This window comes from Micropterus salmoides, unplaced genomic scaffold (genome assembly GCF_014851395.1).
Source record: "Micropterus salmoides isolate LMB-PRFRI ecotype aquatic unplaced genomic scaffold, ASM1485139v1 Ms_hic_scaffold_4, whole genome shotgun sequence".
NCBI classification, from domain to species: Eukaryota; Metazoa; Chordata; class Actinopteri; order Centrarchiformes; family Centrarchidae; genus Micropterus; species Micropterus salmoides.
This window is the reverse complement of record NW_024043372.1, coordinates 8,869,227-8,890,129: the sequence shown is the minus strand read 5'-3', so window position 1 is coordinate 8,890,129 and position 20,903 is coordinate 8,869,227. Positions and strand designations below refer to the sequence as shown.

The window sequence follows — 20,903 nt, the reverse complement described above, 5'->3', positions numbered from 1 at the left end:
ACTTTCCTTTGTTCAAGTCCAGATGAACTCTTTTCCTCTCTGTGTGTCGGGCCTGGACCTTGATGTGTTCTGCTGTTCGATCACAGTTTCCTTTAACGTGTTCAAAGAGCTTCAGTTTCTCCTGTAAGGGTTTCAGGGAGCTCCTCTCTGTGATCCTGTGCAGCTTCACCAATTGTCACAGTTCTGTCTGCTTTGTTATTTTAACGTTCTTGATCCTTGTTTGGGGGGTTTAGTTTAATATCTCTCCCTGTGTTGTTGTTTATTTGATTTTGGTCTGTCTACTGTGTTCATTGTCCTTGATCCTGTTTTCTGTCTGTTCCCTGTCTTGTTTGTGATTTGTATCCTCTGTCAATCAGCCTGCCTGCCCTTGTTCTGCCCGTGATTGCGCTGATTTGTATCACCTGTTTGTGCTCCCACCCTGCTCGTTTGTCTGTGTATATCTGTGTTGTCATTTTTGTTTCTTTACTTGCATTTGTTCAACGTTTGGATTATCTTGGGCTTTGGGGAGTCCTTAATTGTCATTTGGCCTGCTTTTCCTTTTGAACTGCCACTGTAAGTGTGTACACTTGGGGTTGTTAAAAAGTTATTAGAAGTTAACCTGCTAAGTTACATGTCCTGCATTTGGATTTAAAATCAGTTACCTGTATGAGGACATAACACAATCCTGACAGTAATGGGTCTGAATCTGTGGTTGTGTGTTTTTGAAACTTGACAGACCAGACACACTGACTGCTGATGGTCCAGACAGAAGAGTTCGAGCTTCTCGGAGTGTAGAGAGCCTCAGACTCGAGTGAAGAAAGAAGGCCGGTTCTAATTCACCAAACTGTGCTTGACCCTTTGATGATCTTCTCTTACAAATTGTAAACTCCAGTATTTGTTACACTTTCCACCATCTTTACAGACAGACTCTACAGAAGCTTTTGCTACCTGACAGAACAATAGGGTCTATGTCATGGCATAAAGTAAATTGGTTAAGCCCCCCTGTTTACATTCAATAATAGTTACTTCACCTTGAATTGTGTTTTTAATAAAAATAAAACTCAGTGTTTGGAGTTGTAGCAGGTTGAGGTTGCAAAGCTCACATTTTCCCTACTGTGGCTGTTCTCTCCTTGGAAGTTGTGTGTTTTGGTCTGATTTTATTGTCTGTTGGAGGATCTCTCCTTTGGGGAAACATTTTTTTTCCTTATTTGTCTTATGAGTTGGGTGAGAGGTGGAGCCTTGACAGACCTTATCTGCAATACAGCGTTGTGTTACAGTGTTGCTATGGCGCCCACTCAATACAAAACAATTATTCTGGACTCCTCTGCCTTAGTATTATCTTTACAAATGCCCAGATAAACTGTAGCATCCATTTTATTTCAATGCTTTGGCAGCATTGATAAAGCCTTTTTTTTCTTTTTTTTTTTTTAAAGGTAATTGGGGGGGATTGACCAACCAATATGGGAAATCATCAAAACATAATCATGAATGTCACTGCCATTATTATCAGAGATCACTGGCAGTATCTTCAGTGGGAGTTCATTCCCAGTGGTAACAGGAAACCGCTTCTCAGTGAAGGGGCATGTGTTGGTATCAGGATCAAAGAATGACAACTTTCCTTTGTTCAAGTCCAGATGAACTCTGATCCTCTGGAGTTTCTTTACTAAGGGAACTGTGTCTGGACCTGGTAGTGAGCATGTTGTGTATTCATCTTTATGCATCCCCATAATCCAGACTGTAAGCGGATGTCTCCCTTCCTCTCTACAGACTCTGCAGGACCCAGTGTGTACTGTCTCCAACCTCAACATCCCAGCTGTGAGTCCCTGAGTTAAAGCCCTCAGAGCCCAGGACAATGTGATAGTAATCAAACCCCTCTGGGTTTTCAGGAAGCTTCTGTTTCTGTCCAAGTCTCACGCTGGTCAGATCTCCAGACAGGATGAGTTCTGGATGAGCAGTGTTTGGGTCCATGATCACAGGAGTGTAGGAGACCATCTCCTTCATCTTGTTCCAGATGTTGAAGGTCAGGTTGCCCAGGTGTTTGGCCTCGTCAATCAGAGCTCCTGAGACCAGCTCTGGATCCTCCAGCAGGGGGCGCTGCTGGACTCTTTCTACTGCAGCCTTGTAGTTGAGCAGGAATGAGACGTCTTCAGCTCTCAGCTCCTCCTCTGTGGCTCTGATTGTGTCTGAAAGAGCTGCTATCTCTCTGCTCAGAGCCTCAGTCTTCTTCATCATCTGACTCTTCTGCTCCTTAAGTAAGAAGGCCTCACCAAACTAATAGGTGGTTGACTCTTGAGAGGTGGAGCTTTGATTAGACCACTTCATTTTATTTTTCTGCCCACTGTTCTTTGTACCTACAATGTGCTTAGGCGTGTTAAAGGATGACAATGTCCAGTAGTGGGAAGTGTATTGTAAAAACTTCTTTTTTTTTTTGTTTTGTGCTACAAAAATGGGACTTGCAAAGCTGTTGAAAGGTTGACCATATTTATGACCTCCATAAAAATGGACCCATTTTATACTCTTCTTTCATATAAATTCAAAATAAGCATCCTCCATTTTAAAGTTGGTGGCACACTTGATTCAAATCAATTGTTTGTTTTTTTTGTTTGTGCTGGTGGATTTACTGTTGTGAGGTGTTATGTCCACCCTTTTAAATATAATGTAGTGGTAAAGGCAAGTCGACATGCAGTACAACACATGGATAATAGCTGAAACTTTCCATGTCATTGTCGCAGGTTCCAAATCTTAACTGATTTGTCATATTGGCTGTTGGCCATAGACACTTTCAGTTATTTAGAGCAACTGCAATATTAAACAAGTTTTAAAGCTTTACCAAAAATTGAAGACTCTTTAAAAATTACACTTACTCGTAAATGTACAGCATTCTTTAACAGTATGAAGATGAAGGCTACAACAGTTCTGATATTTCATCCTCACTGGAAACAGATGCTTTGTTGTGTACAGGTCTTGATGATGTGCTATTACTAGTGTAATGTTTGCTTGTCCCAATAAGCTGCTTTTTATTGCACTTGCTGCGACACAAACTTGTAAAGTGTGACAGAAGCTATAAAATAAAAACAAAGTGAGTACTCAAGCCTCCAAAAATGATGCAAAATTTTGCAATTACTTATAGTAGAGATAAAACATGTCACATCTACACACTCCCTCAAAACGTGCGACATCTGTGGCATTGTGTTGTGTGAGGGAACTACACATTATCGAGTGGCCTTTTATTGTGGCCAGCCTAAAGCACACCTGCATCTTGATGTGCCACACCTGTGAGGTGGATGGATTATCGAGGAGAAGTGCTCACCAACACAGATTTGTGAACCACATTTGAGATAAATAGGCTTTTTGTGCACATAGAGAAAGTCTTAGATCTTTGAGTTCAGCTCTGAGGAACGGGTGCAAAAACAAAAGTTACGTTTTCAATTTTGCTCAGTGTATGTAAAGCCCTGATGTGAAACACTGTGGTGCTGTTCTTTTGGCACAAACCAGGAGAAGGAAGTGACAGGGAAGAAGTGAGGGAGCAGCAAGTTTGGAGTTGGCGGAAGTGAGCGGAGAAGGTCGGAATTGTGTTTGAGCGTGCTGCTGAGGACGAGCGTTGGTATTTGGCGAATTAAGCAACAACTGTGCCGTGAATGTAATTATCATGGGTAAAAGTACGGATGGAGATAGTGATAGTATGCCATGGCAGGATTTAAATAATAACAGGAAAGTTCAACCTATGATGTGGAGGTGAGCCACATGTCCAAAAAAGTGAAATAAATGTGAGAAAGGAGGATGAGAACAAACTGAATGGAAAGTGATGATAACATTCAAAAAAGAAGGGGGGCATTTTCACCCACTAAAACTAACAAAAGCAATTGAGAAAGAAATGGGTAAGGCCAAATATTTGAGTAATAGGAGGCTGCTGATCTTTGCTACAGACCAACTGCAAAGAGAGAGGTTTCTCTGCACAGAAACACATAATGGGGAAAGGATCAGCACTCATATCCCCGGGAATGCAGCAAAGCTTAGAGGTATTATTTATGATGTTCCTTTGGCAATGACAATGGAGGAGATAATTCAGGAAGTGAAAGGAGGGAAAGTGGTGAAAGCCACAAGACTGCAAATGCAAAGAAAAGGGGTGAAAACTGACAGCCTGTCAGTAGTCCTGTAGTTTTAAAGTTTTTATGCCAAAGAGAGTAAGAATGGGACATCTGAGTTATGATGTAAGAGAGTTTATCCCAGCACCACTTAGATGTTTCACGTGTCAAAGAATGGGACACACTGCTGGACAATGTAAAGGAAAACAAAGATGTGCTAGATGTGGAGGTGAACATGAATATGGAAAATGTGGTCAGGATACAAAAGTGAAATGTTGTAATTGCGGCGGTGAGCATAGCGCTGCTTTTGGAGGATGCCCTGTTCAAAGGCAAGCTAGAGAGGTACAGAAATATAAAGTAACTAATCAGGTATCTTATGCTGATGCAGCAAGGAAAGTGAAAGTAGTAAATAGAGCCCAAGAGTCTGAGAAGAGACGAGTAATTGAGGTTTCATCTCCAACACCAAGTCAGAGGCAAACAGAAACAAATCCATGGATAAAGGATATTAATGAAGATATGCTGATTGTGGGTAAAACCAACTTTGTTGCTTTCATCTGTAATACTGTAAATGTGGCAATACAGCAGAAGAAAAAAAGTGATAGAATCAAGACAATTGTAGAGGCAGCCATAGAGTTACTGGGGATCACAGAAGTTGTTGAACCAGACTAATTATGATGGAGTGTCTTAAGGTGATTAGCCTCAATATGGTATTTCATATCCTCCACTGGAATGCCAGAAGTTTAATTGCAAATGGACAAGATTTCAAGAAGGTTGTAACTGATCTGGAAGTTAGACCTGATGTTATGTGTATACAAGAAACTTGGTTAAGACCACATTTGGATTTTGACCTACCAGGCTACAACTCGGTTAGATGTGACAGAATTGGAAAACAAGGTGGAGGATGTGTAACATTTATTAAGGATACTTTAGCATATAGAAGGGTAACTGTTCCAAATGAGTATGAATGTGTAGTAGTAGAAATGTGCAGTCCCAGAGGAAATATCAAAGTAGTCAATTTTTATAAACCGTGCAAGAAATTATCAATGCAAACATTCCATGAGATATCAGAAAGTGTTGATAGAAGAGAAATATGGTGTGGAGACTTTAATGCTCACAATACTCTGTGGGGAAGGGACCATACAGACACTAATGGAGAAGTAGTTGAAGAACTAATCGAGGAGAGATCACTTTCTTGCCTTAATGATGGAAGAGGTACCAGGGTTAATGTTACAAGACATTAAGTTTCTTGTATAGATCTTACTTTAGTCACAGTAAATATGAGTAATTTTGTGAATGGAATGTAAAGAATGATACCAACATAGGGAGTGATCACTTTCCAATATATTATGTAATAGAGAGATGGTGTTTTCATTAAGCTAACTGGGAAAAATTCAGAGAACTTTGTATTCTGAAAGAATAATGATGGAGGGTGATGTAAATAGGTGCGCAGTGACTTCCATGATTAAATTAATGCTGCAACAACCTGCATCCCTAAGGGCACAGTGAATAAGAAAAAGAAAATTTGGAACGATGGATGTAAAAATGAAGAATGAAATAAGAATTTTAAGAAAGCATTTGAGCCAAGACAATCTGATTGACTATCAAAGAAAGAGGGCTATGGCACGGAAAATAATTAAGTCATCCAAGAAGAATGCATGGAGGCAATTCTGCTCCTCCATTGGTAGAGAAGTTAAATTGGGTGACATTTGGGCAATGATCAAAAAGATGAGTGGGAAAAGAAAATCAGTTAAAATCCCAGTGCTGATAGATGGAGAAGGAGAAAGCTGAGCTACTAGGTAAGACGTTTGCAAGTGTACATAGCGGGAGTGATTTAGATGAAATACATAAACAACGGAAAAAGGATATTTTCAGAACAAATAGTGATGGAACTAAGAAAAAAGATGTGATGAATCGGCACTTGACATGGACTTTTCATTACGAGAGTTAAAAAGGGTCCTAGAGGGAAGTGGATATACAGCTCCAGGACAAGATCAACTATGCTATGCTATGTTTAGACAATTACCAAAAGAAGTCTTGGAAATTATACTAAAGCTGTTCAATAAGATATGGAGAGAAGGTGTAATGCCTGATGGTTGGAAAAGTGCTCTGATACTACCTTTTGGTAAACCTGGTAAAGATACAACTAATGCAGGAAACTACAGACATATAGCCTTAACATCGCAACTGTGTAAATGGATGGAAAAGATAATTGTCTGTAGATTGTCATATTATTTAGAGCAAAGAGGACTGCTAAACAAATGCCAAAGTGGATTTAGTGGATAAAGTGGTAGACGCTTTAGTTAAAGTTAGCAATGAGGCAGAAAAGGCGGTTAGTATGAAAGAGTTCATGGCTACAGTATATTTTGATATTGAGAAAGCTTATGATTCAATGTGGAGAGAAGGACTACTGATAAAAATGCATAAAATAGGTATTGGCGGAAGGCTATACAACTGGGTTTTAGACTTCCTGTCTAACCGAACCTTCCGTGTTAAAGTTGGAGATGCTGTGTCGGAGGATTCCTCAAGGGAGCGCTATAAGCCCTATTTTGTTTAACATCATGATAAATGACAGTTTTGTAAATGTTGATAGAGATATTGGGTCATCACTTTATGCAGATGATGGGGCTATATGGAAAAGAGGGAAAAGCATTAGACATGTGACTAATAGCATACAGAGCGCTATACTAAAAGTTGAAAGATGGTCATATGATTGGGGATTTAAGATGTCAGTCGTAAAGTCATGCTATATGCTCTTTACCAGAAAGAGAAATATTAATAACACACAGCTTACATTGTATGGACAAAATATGAAAGAGTGAAAGTATCTAGGATTGTGGTTTGATGAGAAATGTGTATGGAGGAATCATGTTAAACAGGTTGAAACAAAATGTAAAAAGGTACTGAATCTCATGAGGTCATCTGGGACGACTCAAATGAAAATAACTTTATAGAGAAGTAAGTGAAGTGGCTAACTTTTTGTTTTTGGCGCTTTTTCAGCGTTGACGAGACAAAATGGTATCATTAGAGGAGGATCTTTCCTGTCCTGTTTGTCAGGACGTTTTTAGAGACCCCGTTGTTCTGTCATGCAGCCACAGCTTCTGTAAAGACTGTCTGAATACTTGGTGGAGAACAAAACACACACGTGAGTGTCCTGTTTGTAAGACTGAATCTCAGAGTGAAAACCCGCCTCGTAACTTGGTGTTAAAGAACCTGTGTGAGACCTTCTTACTGGAGAGAGATCAGAGAGGTGAGGGAGAGTCTGGTGATCTCTGCAGTCTGCATTCTGAGAAACTCAAACTCTTCTGTCTGGACCATCAGCAGCCAGTGTGTGTCATCTGCAGAGATTCAAAAACACACAACAACCACAGAAATCCCTGAAACCCTTACAGGAGAAACTGAAGCTCTTTGAACAAGTTAAAGGAAACTGTGATCGAACAGCAGAACACATTAAGGTCCAGGCCCGACACACAGAGAGGCAGATTAAGGAGCAGTTTGAGAAGCTTCACCAGTTTCTACAAGAGGAAGAGGAGGCCAGGATCGCTGCTGTGAGGGAGGAAGAGGAGCAGAAGAGTCAGATGATGAAGACTGAGGCTCTGAGCAGAGAGATAGCAGCGCTTTCAAACACAATCAGAGCCACAGAGGAGGAGCTGAGAGCTGAAGACGTCTCATTCCTGCTCAACTACAAGGCAGCAGTGGTAAGAGTCCATCAGCGCCCCCTGCTGGACAAGACTTGGCTGCCCTCAGGAGCTCTGATAGACTTTGCCAAACACCTGGGCAACCTGACCTTCAAGATGAAGGAGATGGTCTCCTACACTCCTGTAATTCTGGATCCAAACACTGCTCATCCAGAGCTCATCCTGTCTGGAGATCTGACCAGCGTGATACTCAGATCGAAACAGAAGCTTCCTGAAAACCTAGAGAGCTTTGACTGTCCCATTGTCCTGGGCTCTGAGGGCTTTAACTCAGGGACTCACAGCTGGGACATGAAGGTTGGGGAGAGTACATACTGGTTAGTAGGTATGGCAGCAGAGTCTTTCCAAAGGAAAGGAGACAAATACTGGATTATGGACACTAGTGTTTTGGAAAGGAAATATACACACTCCCCACTCAAATCCCCCACTGATCTCTCAGTGAAGAAGAAGCTCCAGAGGATCAGAGTTCTTGATACTAACACACACATACACACCTTCACACACACTTTCACTGAGAAGCTGTTTCCAGCTGTTACGTCTGGGAATGAATTCCCACTGTGGATATTACCAGTGGTCCCTATGGTAAGTAAGGCAGGGAGTTTATTTGGTGGTACTGGTGTTGATAATGATGACGCGATGAAAGTTGAAAAAGTGACATGAAACATTAACTTCTACACCGGTGTTTTTCCATGTTCCAAGTGTTGTTAACTAACAAAGACCTGTGTTAGTGTTCTTCAAAGACCATGGGTCTACCATGAATGTATTTTACTGTTATTCATAAGAGCTTTAAGAAACTTTTCTGATCCTGGCGATTTATACTTCTGCGTCAAGTCTATGGCGTAGACTCAACGCTGTTCTTCACTTTCAGGGTCCTCAACCCCTCCCTGTTAACGTCCCTAAAGCCCTCTTTGCATTCATAATGTGAATTTACGTTACGCTAAATATTTTTCTTAAATTGTGTACTTAATTATCCGCCACACCGACACAAATGTAGAAACAACAGGGCACCTATTTTATGCTTGTGACATGATCCAAAACAAATCCTTGTATGATGTGATGGCAGTTCTTGTTTAAATAAACACTTTGAGGCAAGCACGTCTCTTTCTTGGGTTTATTATCTTTTCTCACAGCAACACACCTACTTCATGCAGCCTACTTGTGTGTTAGAATGAATGCAGCTGAGAGAGCCTGTTATTTATCCAGCTTCAGGGTCAAGCATATGTTCTAACAGAGACAAGTTGTCCCCGAAGTCTGAATAGCACAGCAGAGATGCTTTCTCTGTTACATTATACACATTCCTACATGACTGAGTCCAGGCATTACATGAATCAATAAAAATGGTCAATATGAATATATTTGGACTGCTATTACAATGATTAGCTGAGCTTTGAAACCATAAATATAGATTTCTTTACTTTTTAGTAAATCCAGTTCAGAGGAATCCTAAAAAACAAGCATATTGACTTTAGTTAACAATATCATCATCATCATCATAACAAAATAATATAAAGGCCTACACAAATGTCATTAAGCCCTAATCTCTTCTTTTTATTGCCTTTTCTTTAAAACTGCCTAGAAGGCCAGTGTCCTGGAGTCACTTCTCCACTGTTAATGTTGAGACTGGTGTTTTCTGGGTATTATTTAATGACTGTGTCAGTTGAGGACCTGTGAGGAGCGTTTCTCAAACTAGACCCTCAGTTGTGCACCGGGGCCTCGCACTCCTCATTCTGGTCTGGTTAGAGCCACCCTGCGCTGTTCTGTGAAGGGAGTAGTACACAGGATTGTACAAGATCTTCAGTTTCTTGGCAATTTCCCACATGGAATAGCCTTCATTTCTCAGAACAAGAACAGACTAACGAATTTCAAAAGAAAGCTATTTGTTTCTGGCCCTTTTGAGGCTGCAATGGAACCCACAATTGTTGATACTCCAGATACTGAAGTAGTCTAAAAAAAGGCTGGTTTTGTTGTTTCTTTAATCAGCACAACAGTTTTTAGCTGTGTTACCATGATTGCGAAATGGTTTTCTAATGAACAATTAGCCTTTTGAAATTATAAACTCGGATTAGCAAACAGAGCGTGCCACTGGAACAAAGGGCTGATGGTTGCTGATTATAGGCCTCTGTAGATATTCCATTACAAATCAATACAAGTTTGCAGCAACAACAGTCATTTACAACATTGACAATGTCTGCACTGTATTTCTGATCAATTTGTAATATGTAATTTAATATAATGGACAAAAAATGTGCATTAATTTCAAAAACAAGGCTATTTTTAAACATTTCCAAACTTTTGACTGGTAGCATGTAACGTTTATTCAAGTAGGAGATTAAAATTTCTTTTACAAGTGAGGCCTAGCCAAGACAGGGTCAAATAGCAACATCAAACTTAAAACAGGACAACAACGGCAACATTAGGTTAGGGCTGGACAATAAAACAATAACAATAATTATGGTGATAGTTTTTTCAATAACAATATAACAAGTGTTCAATAAATATTCAATAAACGCTTGATTTTATTCATCCTTTGCAAATTAGCATTTGCAAATTAGCATTTGCAAAGGATGCCAGGATCTCTGCTGTGAGGGAGGAAGAGGAGCAGAAGAGTCAGGTGATGAAGGTCAAGATTGAAGCTTTGAGCAGAGATATAGCAGCTCTTTCAGACACAATCAGAGGAGGAGCTGAGAGCTGAAGACGTCTCATTCCTGCAGAACTACAAGGCTGCAGTGGAAAGAGTCCAGCAGCGCCCCCTGCTGGAGGATCCAGAGCTGGTCTCAGGAGTTCTGATAGACGAGGCCAAACACCTGGGCAACCTGACCTTCAACATCTGGAACAAGATGAAGGAGATGGTCTCCTACACTCCTGTGATCATGGACCCAAACACTGCTCATCCAGAACTCATCCTGTCTGGAGATCTGACCAGCGTGAGACAGAAACAGAAGCTTCCTGAAAACCCAGAGAGGCTTGATTACTATCACATTGTCCTGGGCTCTGAGGGCTTTAACTCAGGGACTCACAGCTGGGATGTTGAGAATTTGAAAACCAGAGATTTGTGTACTTTTAATTGAGGTAACAAGCGTTTCATTTGAATGCCTCTCAATGGCCTCATGTCTCCTTTGTGCATGCCTAAGCGTTGTGGTTGTCTGCCAGAAGCTGTCATAAATTGACTTATTGTCCAACTGTTTAAGTTACAGTTTTTAGATCTTGGTTGTTTTTAGCTATAATTTAACTGATGATGGATTTTAGTCGTGGGATGTCTAGATCTTATCAGAGAAACAAGCTTAGCAGATGATTCACAGCATATGTTGTCTGCCAAACACCATTGGGGAAACGCTGACTTTTAAACTGCTTTATTTAGTGTTTCTACTGGTTTTAATCAGCTGCTCCATTTGTGTTGGAGAGGAGGAGATTTCTGCAGATAATTCGGCTCCCGTTAAAAAGGTCTTGATCTTCACTCATCAGAGAAACAATCTGAGCAAATGTTAGCAGCCTCCTCTGGGATACTCATTTTTATCTATTGGAAGTGCATTATTTAGTGTTTTACCAGTTTTATTCACCTGGCCCGTTTGTTTTGGAGCGGAGGAATGGACCAAGTGGAAAGATGTGTATTGCTAATTTCTGTACCACAGTTTAACCTTCACTAAGGTGCTGCAGATATACTCCTCTGAACACACAGCATAGTGATTATTGGTTTGGAGTACAAAGTGAAAGTATCGGGGGCTAAACCCTAAAATGTTAGTTTTGATCCCAAGAACTGCTGTTGTTTACGTTACAACGACTTAAAACATGTCTAACATGATTTTTATTTCTTATTTCAGAGTACTACAAATATTCGACTCAAGTAGAAGTAGGATCACTTGTCTCCAGCAGTCTGACGTTTTCCACTGTAGAACGAGGAAGTTAAAAACAGTTGGTGCAGGAGATGGAGGCTGGTTTCAGAAACAGTCTATGAATTTGGTTTAAATGCAACAAAAAGATCTGACTTTAATTCTTGACTAGATCAGACAACTTAACTACTACTTTGTATTTTGAGTTCTTTAAGATATTTTTACAACTAAAACAAGGAACCATTTAGAGCTGCTCATTTGATAAAGCAGAAAACGTGCTTTTGTTCTATTGCTACAAAGTACATTTAGTTTTTCTTGGGTATGAAAATATTGTTTGGGATTCAAAGATAAGAAGATTTAAAGTAAACCTGGAGTAGGATATTTAAAACATACAGACAACATGAATAACAAACCTTTATTGGAGCCTTTTTTATTGTCCGTTAAAAAAACATGTCTCAACAGGTCTATGAAGGAAGAAACTTTTGTTTCTAGTAGACTTGATTATTGTCCACGTGTCTTTACAGGTCTCTGTAAGAAAAAGGAAAAAAAGTAATGCTGCTACCCTGGGAGTCCTTACTAAAACTAAGAAAGTGGAACACATAACTTTTTTAAATCTACTGTATTTCAGGTCTTTTTTTTTTATGATTTCACTTATAATTTCTTTTATAAATGGCATTTCTGTTTTATTAATTTTGAGTGTTTTAATGCTTAATGTAAAGCAGTTTGAATTGGTTGTGTTTGTGAAATGTGCTATATAATTACAATTGCCTTGTCATGTCTGTAATAACTAATATTAACAATTGCACAAATTTTATTATTCTTTTATCTTTTCATATCTTAATGTCAATTGTATATTTTACATATGTTTCCTGTCATGCAGTACTTGCTCTATCTCTATATCTTTCTACTAACTATGTCCATTGTTAAGCACCAAAACACCAAAGCAAATGTCTGTGTTTGTTTGAACCTGATATTGATTCAGTCTCTGGACAGCAGGTGTCGCTGTAGCTCTGAGTAACTATTTTGGCGCACATTATTTCTCTGAAGATGTAAGATTAAAAGATTAAAACTTAATCTGACCTGACTTTGTTTGAAACTGGTCCTGGTAAGCTTGCAGGTGTGACACAAACTTGCAAAGCATGAACACGCGGGTGGAACCTAAATAGCCAATATGTCCAATCCCACTCACTGACATTGATAACAATTAAAGTCTGAGTACTAAAGCAGAACTCAGAGGAGGCCAGGATCGCTGCTGTGACAGAGGATAAGTAGCAGAGGAGTCAGATGGTGATGGTAAAGATGGAGGCTCTGAGCAGAGAGACGGCAGCTCTTTTAGACACAATCGGAGCCACAGAGGAGGAGCTGAGAGCTGAAGACAAGGCTGCAGGGGAAAGAGTCCAGCAGAGACCCCTGTCTCTGTCCTGGTCTCTGAGTGCTTCAATTCAGGGACTCAGCTGGGACGTTGAGGTTGGAGACAGTACAGACTGGTTAGCTCCAGAGGATCAGAGTTCACCTGGCCTGGAACAGAGGAACGCTGTCTTTCTCTGATCTTGATACTAACACAGCTTCATACACACTGTCACTGAGAAGTTGTATCCAGCCGTTTCCATTAGGAACAAACTAACACTGAAGATATTACCAGTAGTATTGGATGATAATGTGATGAAAGTTGAAAAAAATGACATGAGATAACTTCTTTAGCATTACACAAGTGTTTTTCCAGGTGACATAAGTGTTATGTCATAGTGTTAAGCTATGCATGTCCTTTAAAGACCGCCAACCTTTCAAGGGGCGCATTTTCTTACCAACTATGGTGAACATTAATTCATGTTCCTAAGATTCAAAAGAGCTTTAAATATTTTATATGTAACTTTTCTTCTGCCTGTCTTGAGTTGTGTACTTACATTATCCCAAATGTTTCCAACAATTTTCAAACCCAGAGAAATTGCACTGATTGGGCAGTGGTGACGGTTAGAGAAGCACGCTTGTAACCAGGAGGTTGCTGGTTTAATCCCTGGACCAGCTGGGTGTGGAAAAGTGAACAAGCAGTACTTGTTCTCCCGCATTTACCTCCACTGAGGTGCCCTTCAGCAAGTCCTTAAACCCCCAACTGCTCCAGTGGTTCAACCCAACCAGCTGATCAGACTGTGGTTATATTAGGAACTTTGCAAGTGTAGATGTGATCCGCCTCAGAGGCTTTCTCTCATAGAAGTTCCCCTGAATTAATAAATAAAGGTAAAAAACAGCTTTCTTTTAATCAAGTTAACCAAGTGACATAAACTGTCTCTGACTGACTCTTTATCCAGACAATAAAGATAGATCAGAAAACATAATTCCTGCCTGTATGAGTGTTTCTTACTAATCAAAACGCTGCCTTGGGTGCAGTAAGAACACGGAAAGTTGATCACAGCTAAACAAGAAAAGACATCATGAGTTTTCTAACAAAGACAGAGAGATGCATGACATCAGTGGGCTTTAGAGATTTTTAGTGGTTTAACTTATGTGCTTTCTCTGTGACATAAACTCTTTCTGTACACTGTTTATGTTTTCAGCATAAAACACTTTGATCTGCATTTTTTTGTGTACTGAAAATGTGCATGATTATGTCATTGCAGTAGTTACAAAACACAGCAGACATGTAATCAACTCACTGACTGAACCAGATCCCAGTTTAAAAATAGGACAACAATTAAGATTTATTGTTTATTTATTGTTATACAACGCTGTAGGCTATGTGCACATTGATGTTTTTGTCTCCATGGAAACCAGACTGGCGTTTGATAGGTCCTGTGATTCGGTAAAACACTGTAACATGCTGGTTGCCATGTTAGTCAGACTGGCAGGAGGGCTGGCGGTGCCGTGACTCAGCTTGTTGCCGGGTGAATCAGTAAAATACACTGTGACACTCAAACTGTGAACGCTTGGTGTTTATTATCAGCCGGTTGCTCCATGATGATGAACAGTAGATATGAACTCAGTATGAACAGGGCTCAGGTCTCAGGTCTCTGTGCGGGCGAGTCAAGTTCTTAAACTGGGAAAAACAATTTCTATATGGAGCTGGCTTTGTGCGTGGGCGCTTTGTGAAATAGAAGCAGGAAAAGGCCAAGCACAAACTGTTGAGGGACAGGGGTGTCTCAGTACTTTGTCCATATAGTGTATATACCTATGTGTGGGTGTGTGTGTATCATTATGTTGTGTAATTGTACACAATCAACTAGTTGATTAAGCTCAATGGCAACAAATACGTATAAATCACCTGGTAAAACTTTAAAGATGTAACTTATATTTAAAATACAAATGTGAAAATTACTAAACGAACTTGTTTAAAGATGCAGTGTGTGTGTGTGTGTATATAAATATCATTATGTGGGTCATGTCATGTTGATTGTACCCGAATCAACCAGCTGATTAAGCTCAATGGCAACACACACGTATAAATCACCTGTTAAAACTGTTAAGATGTAAGTTATATATGTGTGTGTGTGTGTGACAAAACTGAAGTTAGGAAGCTAAACCTCTCTGTGGGTACAGAGAAGCATGTAATGGGTAACTGTAGGTTGCACAGGCTCGTGCATCATGTTCACCTGAGCACCAAACAAGCTGACTGGTTCATTTAACTCCAGGTGAAAGTGGGTGATGATGACACACTACTTACCTGCACAGTGAAGACCTCTGTTAGCTCAAACTCAAAAGAAATTAGGGAAATGCAAGATAGACAACAACATGGTCAAGTTCAAGGCAATTACAGCAATTTTAAAAATTAAAAATTCCATAAATATTATTCAATTTTTTTTTTCAAATTGTTTTCTTGTGGCCTTGTAGCAATTGTTCCCTGGCCTGTACTTGTCTGCAGATGTTGGGAACTACTGTTCTTAAGTAACTGAACTGCTCCCTCTTCTTTAAAGAAATGTTTAGGCCTATATAGGCCCTATATAAATTAGTTTGTGCGTCTATATTCTACCACTTTTACATTTCATTCATTTGTTGTTTTCTTTTACTGTTTCTTAAATAGTTGCGTTTTAATAGGTAAAAATTGCAGTTAATGTTTATGTTTGTTTATCTATCAACTGTTTGAGTATGTTTTCTCTTCTGTAAATCTCCGCTATACTTTACTGTTGTCACCTTCTAGTTAAGTTCGAGTAGAGTCTCAGTATGTTCTTATGTTTGGGCAAAATCCTTTACTCTAGTCGTCATAGCTCCGCCCCGCGGGACCGCCGCGTCTGCCACACACAACAAACCTCCTCCAGCTACAGACACGCAGCAGCGTCAATTGCGGCGAACTGAGCGTCTCCCGCAAACGGAGAACCCTTCAAAATTAAAGCCTCAGATTAGCAGGGGGACCTGCAGCTTTGGAATGTCTTTCAATCAGACGTGAAGCTGTAAGATGTCTCCTTTGTCCCACAACAAGCTAATTTTGAGTCTCAAAGTTTCACCAAATAAATGACACAATGAAAGTCATGGATTAGTCATTGAACCTGGTGTACAAGTGAATGTGTTAATGCGCCAGAGAGTCTGTTTTTTCCTCTCCTTATTGTATGTGTATGATCCACACTTTCAGAATGATGGTTCTTTCTATAGAACCTGGTTCCGTGGCTCTGATCTTATTTATAGTCTGCTGTATTATATTATTGTTTGCTGTTTTAACAACCATTCCCAATATAATTTTAACATCACTTCCCTCCAGTGAAGTTGAAATGATTCTCAGCAACGTTATGGCAACAAGGCTATTTCAAGAAGTTGAGCACTTTAAATTGCAGTGTTGGGAGATGTGTTTTTATACATTTATGTATTTATTTATTTTTTACCTACGATACATCATAACGTATTTGCTGATAACATTTTGTATTATTAGTCTGAATGTATTTAAAAGTATCAAATAAATGTAGTGAAATGAAATGTACAATATTTACCTCTGATTTGTAGTGGAGTAGAAGTATAAAGTAGCAGATAATGGAAATACTCAAGTAAAGTACAAATACCTCAAAAGTGTCCTAAAGTACAGTACTTGAGTAATGTACTTAGTTTAGTTTCCACAACTGATTTCAAGCATACTGAAACCTTAACCTTTACCAACACAACAAAATCTCTGTGAAGTGAATGGCATGTCTGCCAGATGAACCCGAAGACAATCTTTCATAGGAGAAAATGGAAATACTCAATTAAAATCCCTAAAAATTCTACTTAAGTACAGTACTTGAGTATTGTAGTTTCCACCACTAATTTCAAGCATACTGAGCCCTTAACCTTCAACATCACAACTAAATGTAGGCTATGTGAAGCGAATGGCATGATTGCCAGATGAACCCGAAGACAACTTTTCATAGCAGAAAATGAAAATACTCAATTAAAATCCCTAAAAATTCTACTTAAGTACAGTACTTGAGTATTGTAGTTTCCACCACTAATTTCAAGCATACTGAACCCTTTAAACCTTTACCAACACAACTACAGTATGTGAAGTGAATGGCAGGATTACCAGATGAACCTAGAAGACAATATTTCATAAAGTACAGAACTTGAGTATTGTTGCTTTCACCCAGTCTAAAAGGAGCCGCACACATTTTGATTGACTGATTGAAGAATTTAATTGTGAAACTCTTGGCCGGATGTGGGACGTGTCACTTCGGCTAACTTGCCGCGGTGTTCGGGGACACACTGATTCACTGTAGGTTAGGACTCCCGTTGGAGTAACTGGAGGAAAACGTCTGTCTCTCTCGTCAAAACTCGCAAGAAAACATCGTGAAATCACTCGGATGCACTTCGTGAAAGAACGACTGTAGAGGTTTTGAATCCCAGCTGGACGTCAGATAAGAGCCGTGGACGGTTTTATTTGGACGAAGTGATTGATCACGGGCTGTGTGTGCGTGCGTGCGTGCGCGTGCGTGTGTGTGTTTTCGTGTGGAAAGCCAAACACGCATACACGCAGTCACAGGTTGACGCTAACGTTAGCTAGCCGAGGAAGCTAGCTGCGGTTAGCTGTGTTCCCCCCTTAAACCCGGGACCTAACCAGCCGGAGCTAAACTTAAAACAACTGTCAGACATTTTTTTTTTCGCAGACAGTTTGCTCGGTGATTCAGTCATGATGTGGTGTGTTTTCGGACGTGTATCAAGTTGGCCGGCTGGTAGTATCGGCTGACTGGAAGCCTAACGTTTGTGTGAGTCTCTCTGCTTCCTCCGACCTGGATTTTTACTCCTGTGTGTTTTCTTCTCCTCCGTTTCCACTGCTGTTTTCGGCTGGCTTCTTTTTTTTAAAGGTGGACTTTGCCCTCGGGGTGTTGTAAATCTCCTCCTGCTATTACATAAAAAAAGCCTATTGATTCTTGTGTTGGAGTATTTCAAAACTTGGCTGGAAGCGTCCTCTCTCTCTGTCTTTTTTTTTTTTTTTTTTTTTGGAGGTAAAAAGTTTGCGTGTTGGGAAGTTGAGGATTTTTCCAAGCCTGTGGAAAAATGGATGCGGGTATAGAGAAGGAATGCAGCGCCTTGGGAGGGCTCTTCCAGCTCGTCATGAACGACATGAAGGTAAAAAGTCTAATTAAATAAACTTTTCTATTCCATCCAAACAATCTCAGTCTGTGTGTGTATGTATATAACTTTCTTGACTGCTTTTGCAATTTAAATTTAGAAATTGATATGTCTGCAATGCATGTTTAAAATTAATTTTCAGAATATTTAACTTGCTTCTTTTTATTCTTATATCTGCCTCTACGTTTTCTTTTCATAGTCTGTCACACATGCATGTTGAGTCAGTACCCAGCAGTTTAAAAAAAAATTAAAATAAAATAAAGCTGAGTTAATGAAAAGGAATGTGTTAGACTTGGAGGCCTGAGTTGGCAGCTCCATTCATTCCTAATGGAGATTTTCACCTAACATTTACACATCCTCAAATATGATATGCATGTTTACAGTTCTTTTTATTATAATTGTTATACTTCTTACACTGGTTGTGTCATAAAGTCCTGGAAAAGCTTAAAATAATACCAAAAACTAGGTGGAATTTAAAATAAAGAGAAATGAGGGTGAGTAAGCTTAAGATGTTTAGGAACATTGAAATATAGGTTATTACTGACTGGATTTAGAATGACTGGATATGAGTGCTGGTGATGATGATTGGGTAATGAATGAGCAGAGGTTAAAACTGGAAGTGGGCCATCTGAGAGGGGAACGGAGCTGGGTGGGGGTGGATTTTACCAGCTGTGTGCTCTTTGATGTTAAGCAGGCTGCCCTTTGCTGCCTGTCTGCCTGTGTTTCACTGCTCTCAGATGTTCATCGTTAGCCGCCTGTAGTTTTCAGTTGGCCCTGAACGCATCTTCGTGTCCAAAATAGCCAGCAAAGGCTCTGGTGTTAGTGGAGTTATTGCTCCAAAGTTTGTACTGACTGGATCCTGACATTGACATGATCAATCTTAGCTTTTCCAAAATACACTGGACAATATTATAAATGCAACACTTTGTTTTAGCCCCCATTCATCATGAGCTGAACTCAAAGATCTAAGACTTTCTCTATGTACACAAAAGGCCTATTTCTGTCAAATATTGTTCACAAATCTGTCAGTCTGTGTTAGTGAGCACTTCTCTGCCGAGATCCATCCACCTCACAGGTGTGGCATATCAAGATGGTGATCAGACAGCATGGGTATTGCACAGGTGTGTATTAGGCTGGCCACAATAAAAGGCCACTCGAAAATGTGCGGGAAAATCTGAGGGTACGAGCATTACCAAAGCCAAAGCCATCAGCATCGAGTAGGGCGGAATGATTTTGGAAAATAATGTAATTGCGAATTTTATTATTATTATTTTTTAAAGAATATTGCAAATGCGGCTTAATATGCAATTAATTTTCATATTCAAAACGGACAAGCAGTAAATCAGCGTATAGTATGACACAATATTACATATCATCAGTATTACAACACAATATTAGATTAAATATACACTGTTCTTTCTTGTGGGTCAGTCCTGTGTTGTGATGCATGAATTGTGTGAATTATTATAAGCAATGGTGGAGAAGTATCAAATTTTAATAATATGAGAAATATAATTTGAGTCAAGTCATGACATTAAATAATGATATATTATCATCAGGTCGGAAGATGACAGGAAAAACACAGTTCACCACGATGTATTTTACAGTAAACGCTCAATACAAAACCGACAGTTCAACCACCAGTTAATGAGTCCTTATCTCAGTTCAAATCTCCTAGGAGTCCATCTTTCTGTAAACACTCAGTTTGAGTTTGGCCAACAAAAAAACAAAACAAGTGATGCCTCTCTTGTTTAATAGACAAGCTTAGAAATTCTCCATCAACACCGGAGTTCCCCTCCGTCGCAGCCTCCAGTGCTGGTGAGCAGCGTATTGGCTGTACTCAGGCTGTAACTCAGGACAGACTGGGCTTTTCAGACATGTGCGTTTGGTTTGAAACGCCATTTCACAGATATTTCCTGAGCTGACTGGTGGCTGTGTGTGTGACGGAGGCGCCGATCGCCACAATACGCTTCCCTTACTGCACGTGTCTGTCTGTTGTGCATTTTCCTGTCCGTCAAAGCGGCAGATGGCCCGACGATTTCACCCACTAATTCCATTCCCTGTGTGACACTAAAGTTTCTGTAGTATCAGCTTCTGTCAAGCTTAAGGCCGTTATACAAAAACAAGTCAAGGTACAGCGTAAGGTGCGAAGTTGATGCCTCGTCTGCAGACTGCTTTACTCTTGGGTGTCATGTGACCAGAGTGTAATCGCAGCCTTTGTGATTAGAAACATTTTGTTTTATCACATCGTGATAATATCACAAATGCAATTAATCGTTTAGCCCTAGCATCAAGTCACTGCTGGAGTATAAATCCAGCGCTCCTTTCTCTGCTATTCATTGGCTCTCACCTTCTTCCATGAGTGAATTTTGAGGAACAAAACTTTTGATGGGACTCGCTGCCTTTTCCAAGATTTGTTGGCTGGACTAACGAAACAATTTTAAGACATCGCTGCAAAATTATGGTGCTCATTTGTCACTAACTAGGAAATGGAGAAAATTATCAGCAGAATAATCAGTAATGAAAATGAATATCAGTTGAAGCCCTAGTTGATAAATTAAGGTTTGCATACACAAACACCAATTATTGGACAGGTTGTAATGCTGAGTGCTGACTGACTTGCTGGAAAACTGCATATCCTGCGTTTCTGTCAAGTTAGCACAAAAACAGATGTGTCAGTTCTTGTGAAATGCATGTGAAACTACTGATGTGGTAGTTCTCCTTTTTTATCATGGGATCAGATTCACAAAACCACTAACCGTCCACTAACTGTAAATGTTACGAGAAATGTTTATCTC

The 20,903-nt window shown here is 39.8% G+C and overlaps 1 protein-coding gene and 1 long non-coding RNA gene across 3 annotated transcripts in view; both read left to right on the top strand.

Moving 5' to 3' along the window:
* The first annotated feature begins 355 nt into the window (after positions 1-355).
* Positions 356-1,064, top strand: LOC119885473. Its single transcript, XR_005441348.1, has 2 exons — positions 356-552; positions 716-1,064. It is a non-coding gene; the product is annotated as an uncharacterized LOC119885473 (long non-coding RNA).
* Positions 1,065-17,217: 16,153 nt separating this feature from the next.
* The window catches only part of mtss1 (MTSS I-BAR domain containing 1), a 69,650-nt gene continuing 65,964 nt past the window's right edge, over positions 17,218-20,903 (top strand). Inside the window, exon 1 of one of the 2 annotated variants that reach the window (XM_038695706.1) lies at positions 17,218-18,102. In XM_038695706.1, the coding sequence (XP_038551634.1) occupies positions 18,031-18,102 (72 nt within the window). In that variant the 5' untranslated portion in view covers positions 17,218-18,030. The remainder of the gene's footprint in view (positions 18,103-20,903) is intronic. The other variant, XM_038695707.1, reaches the window with a different exon arrangement.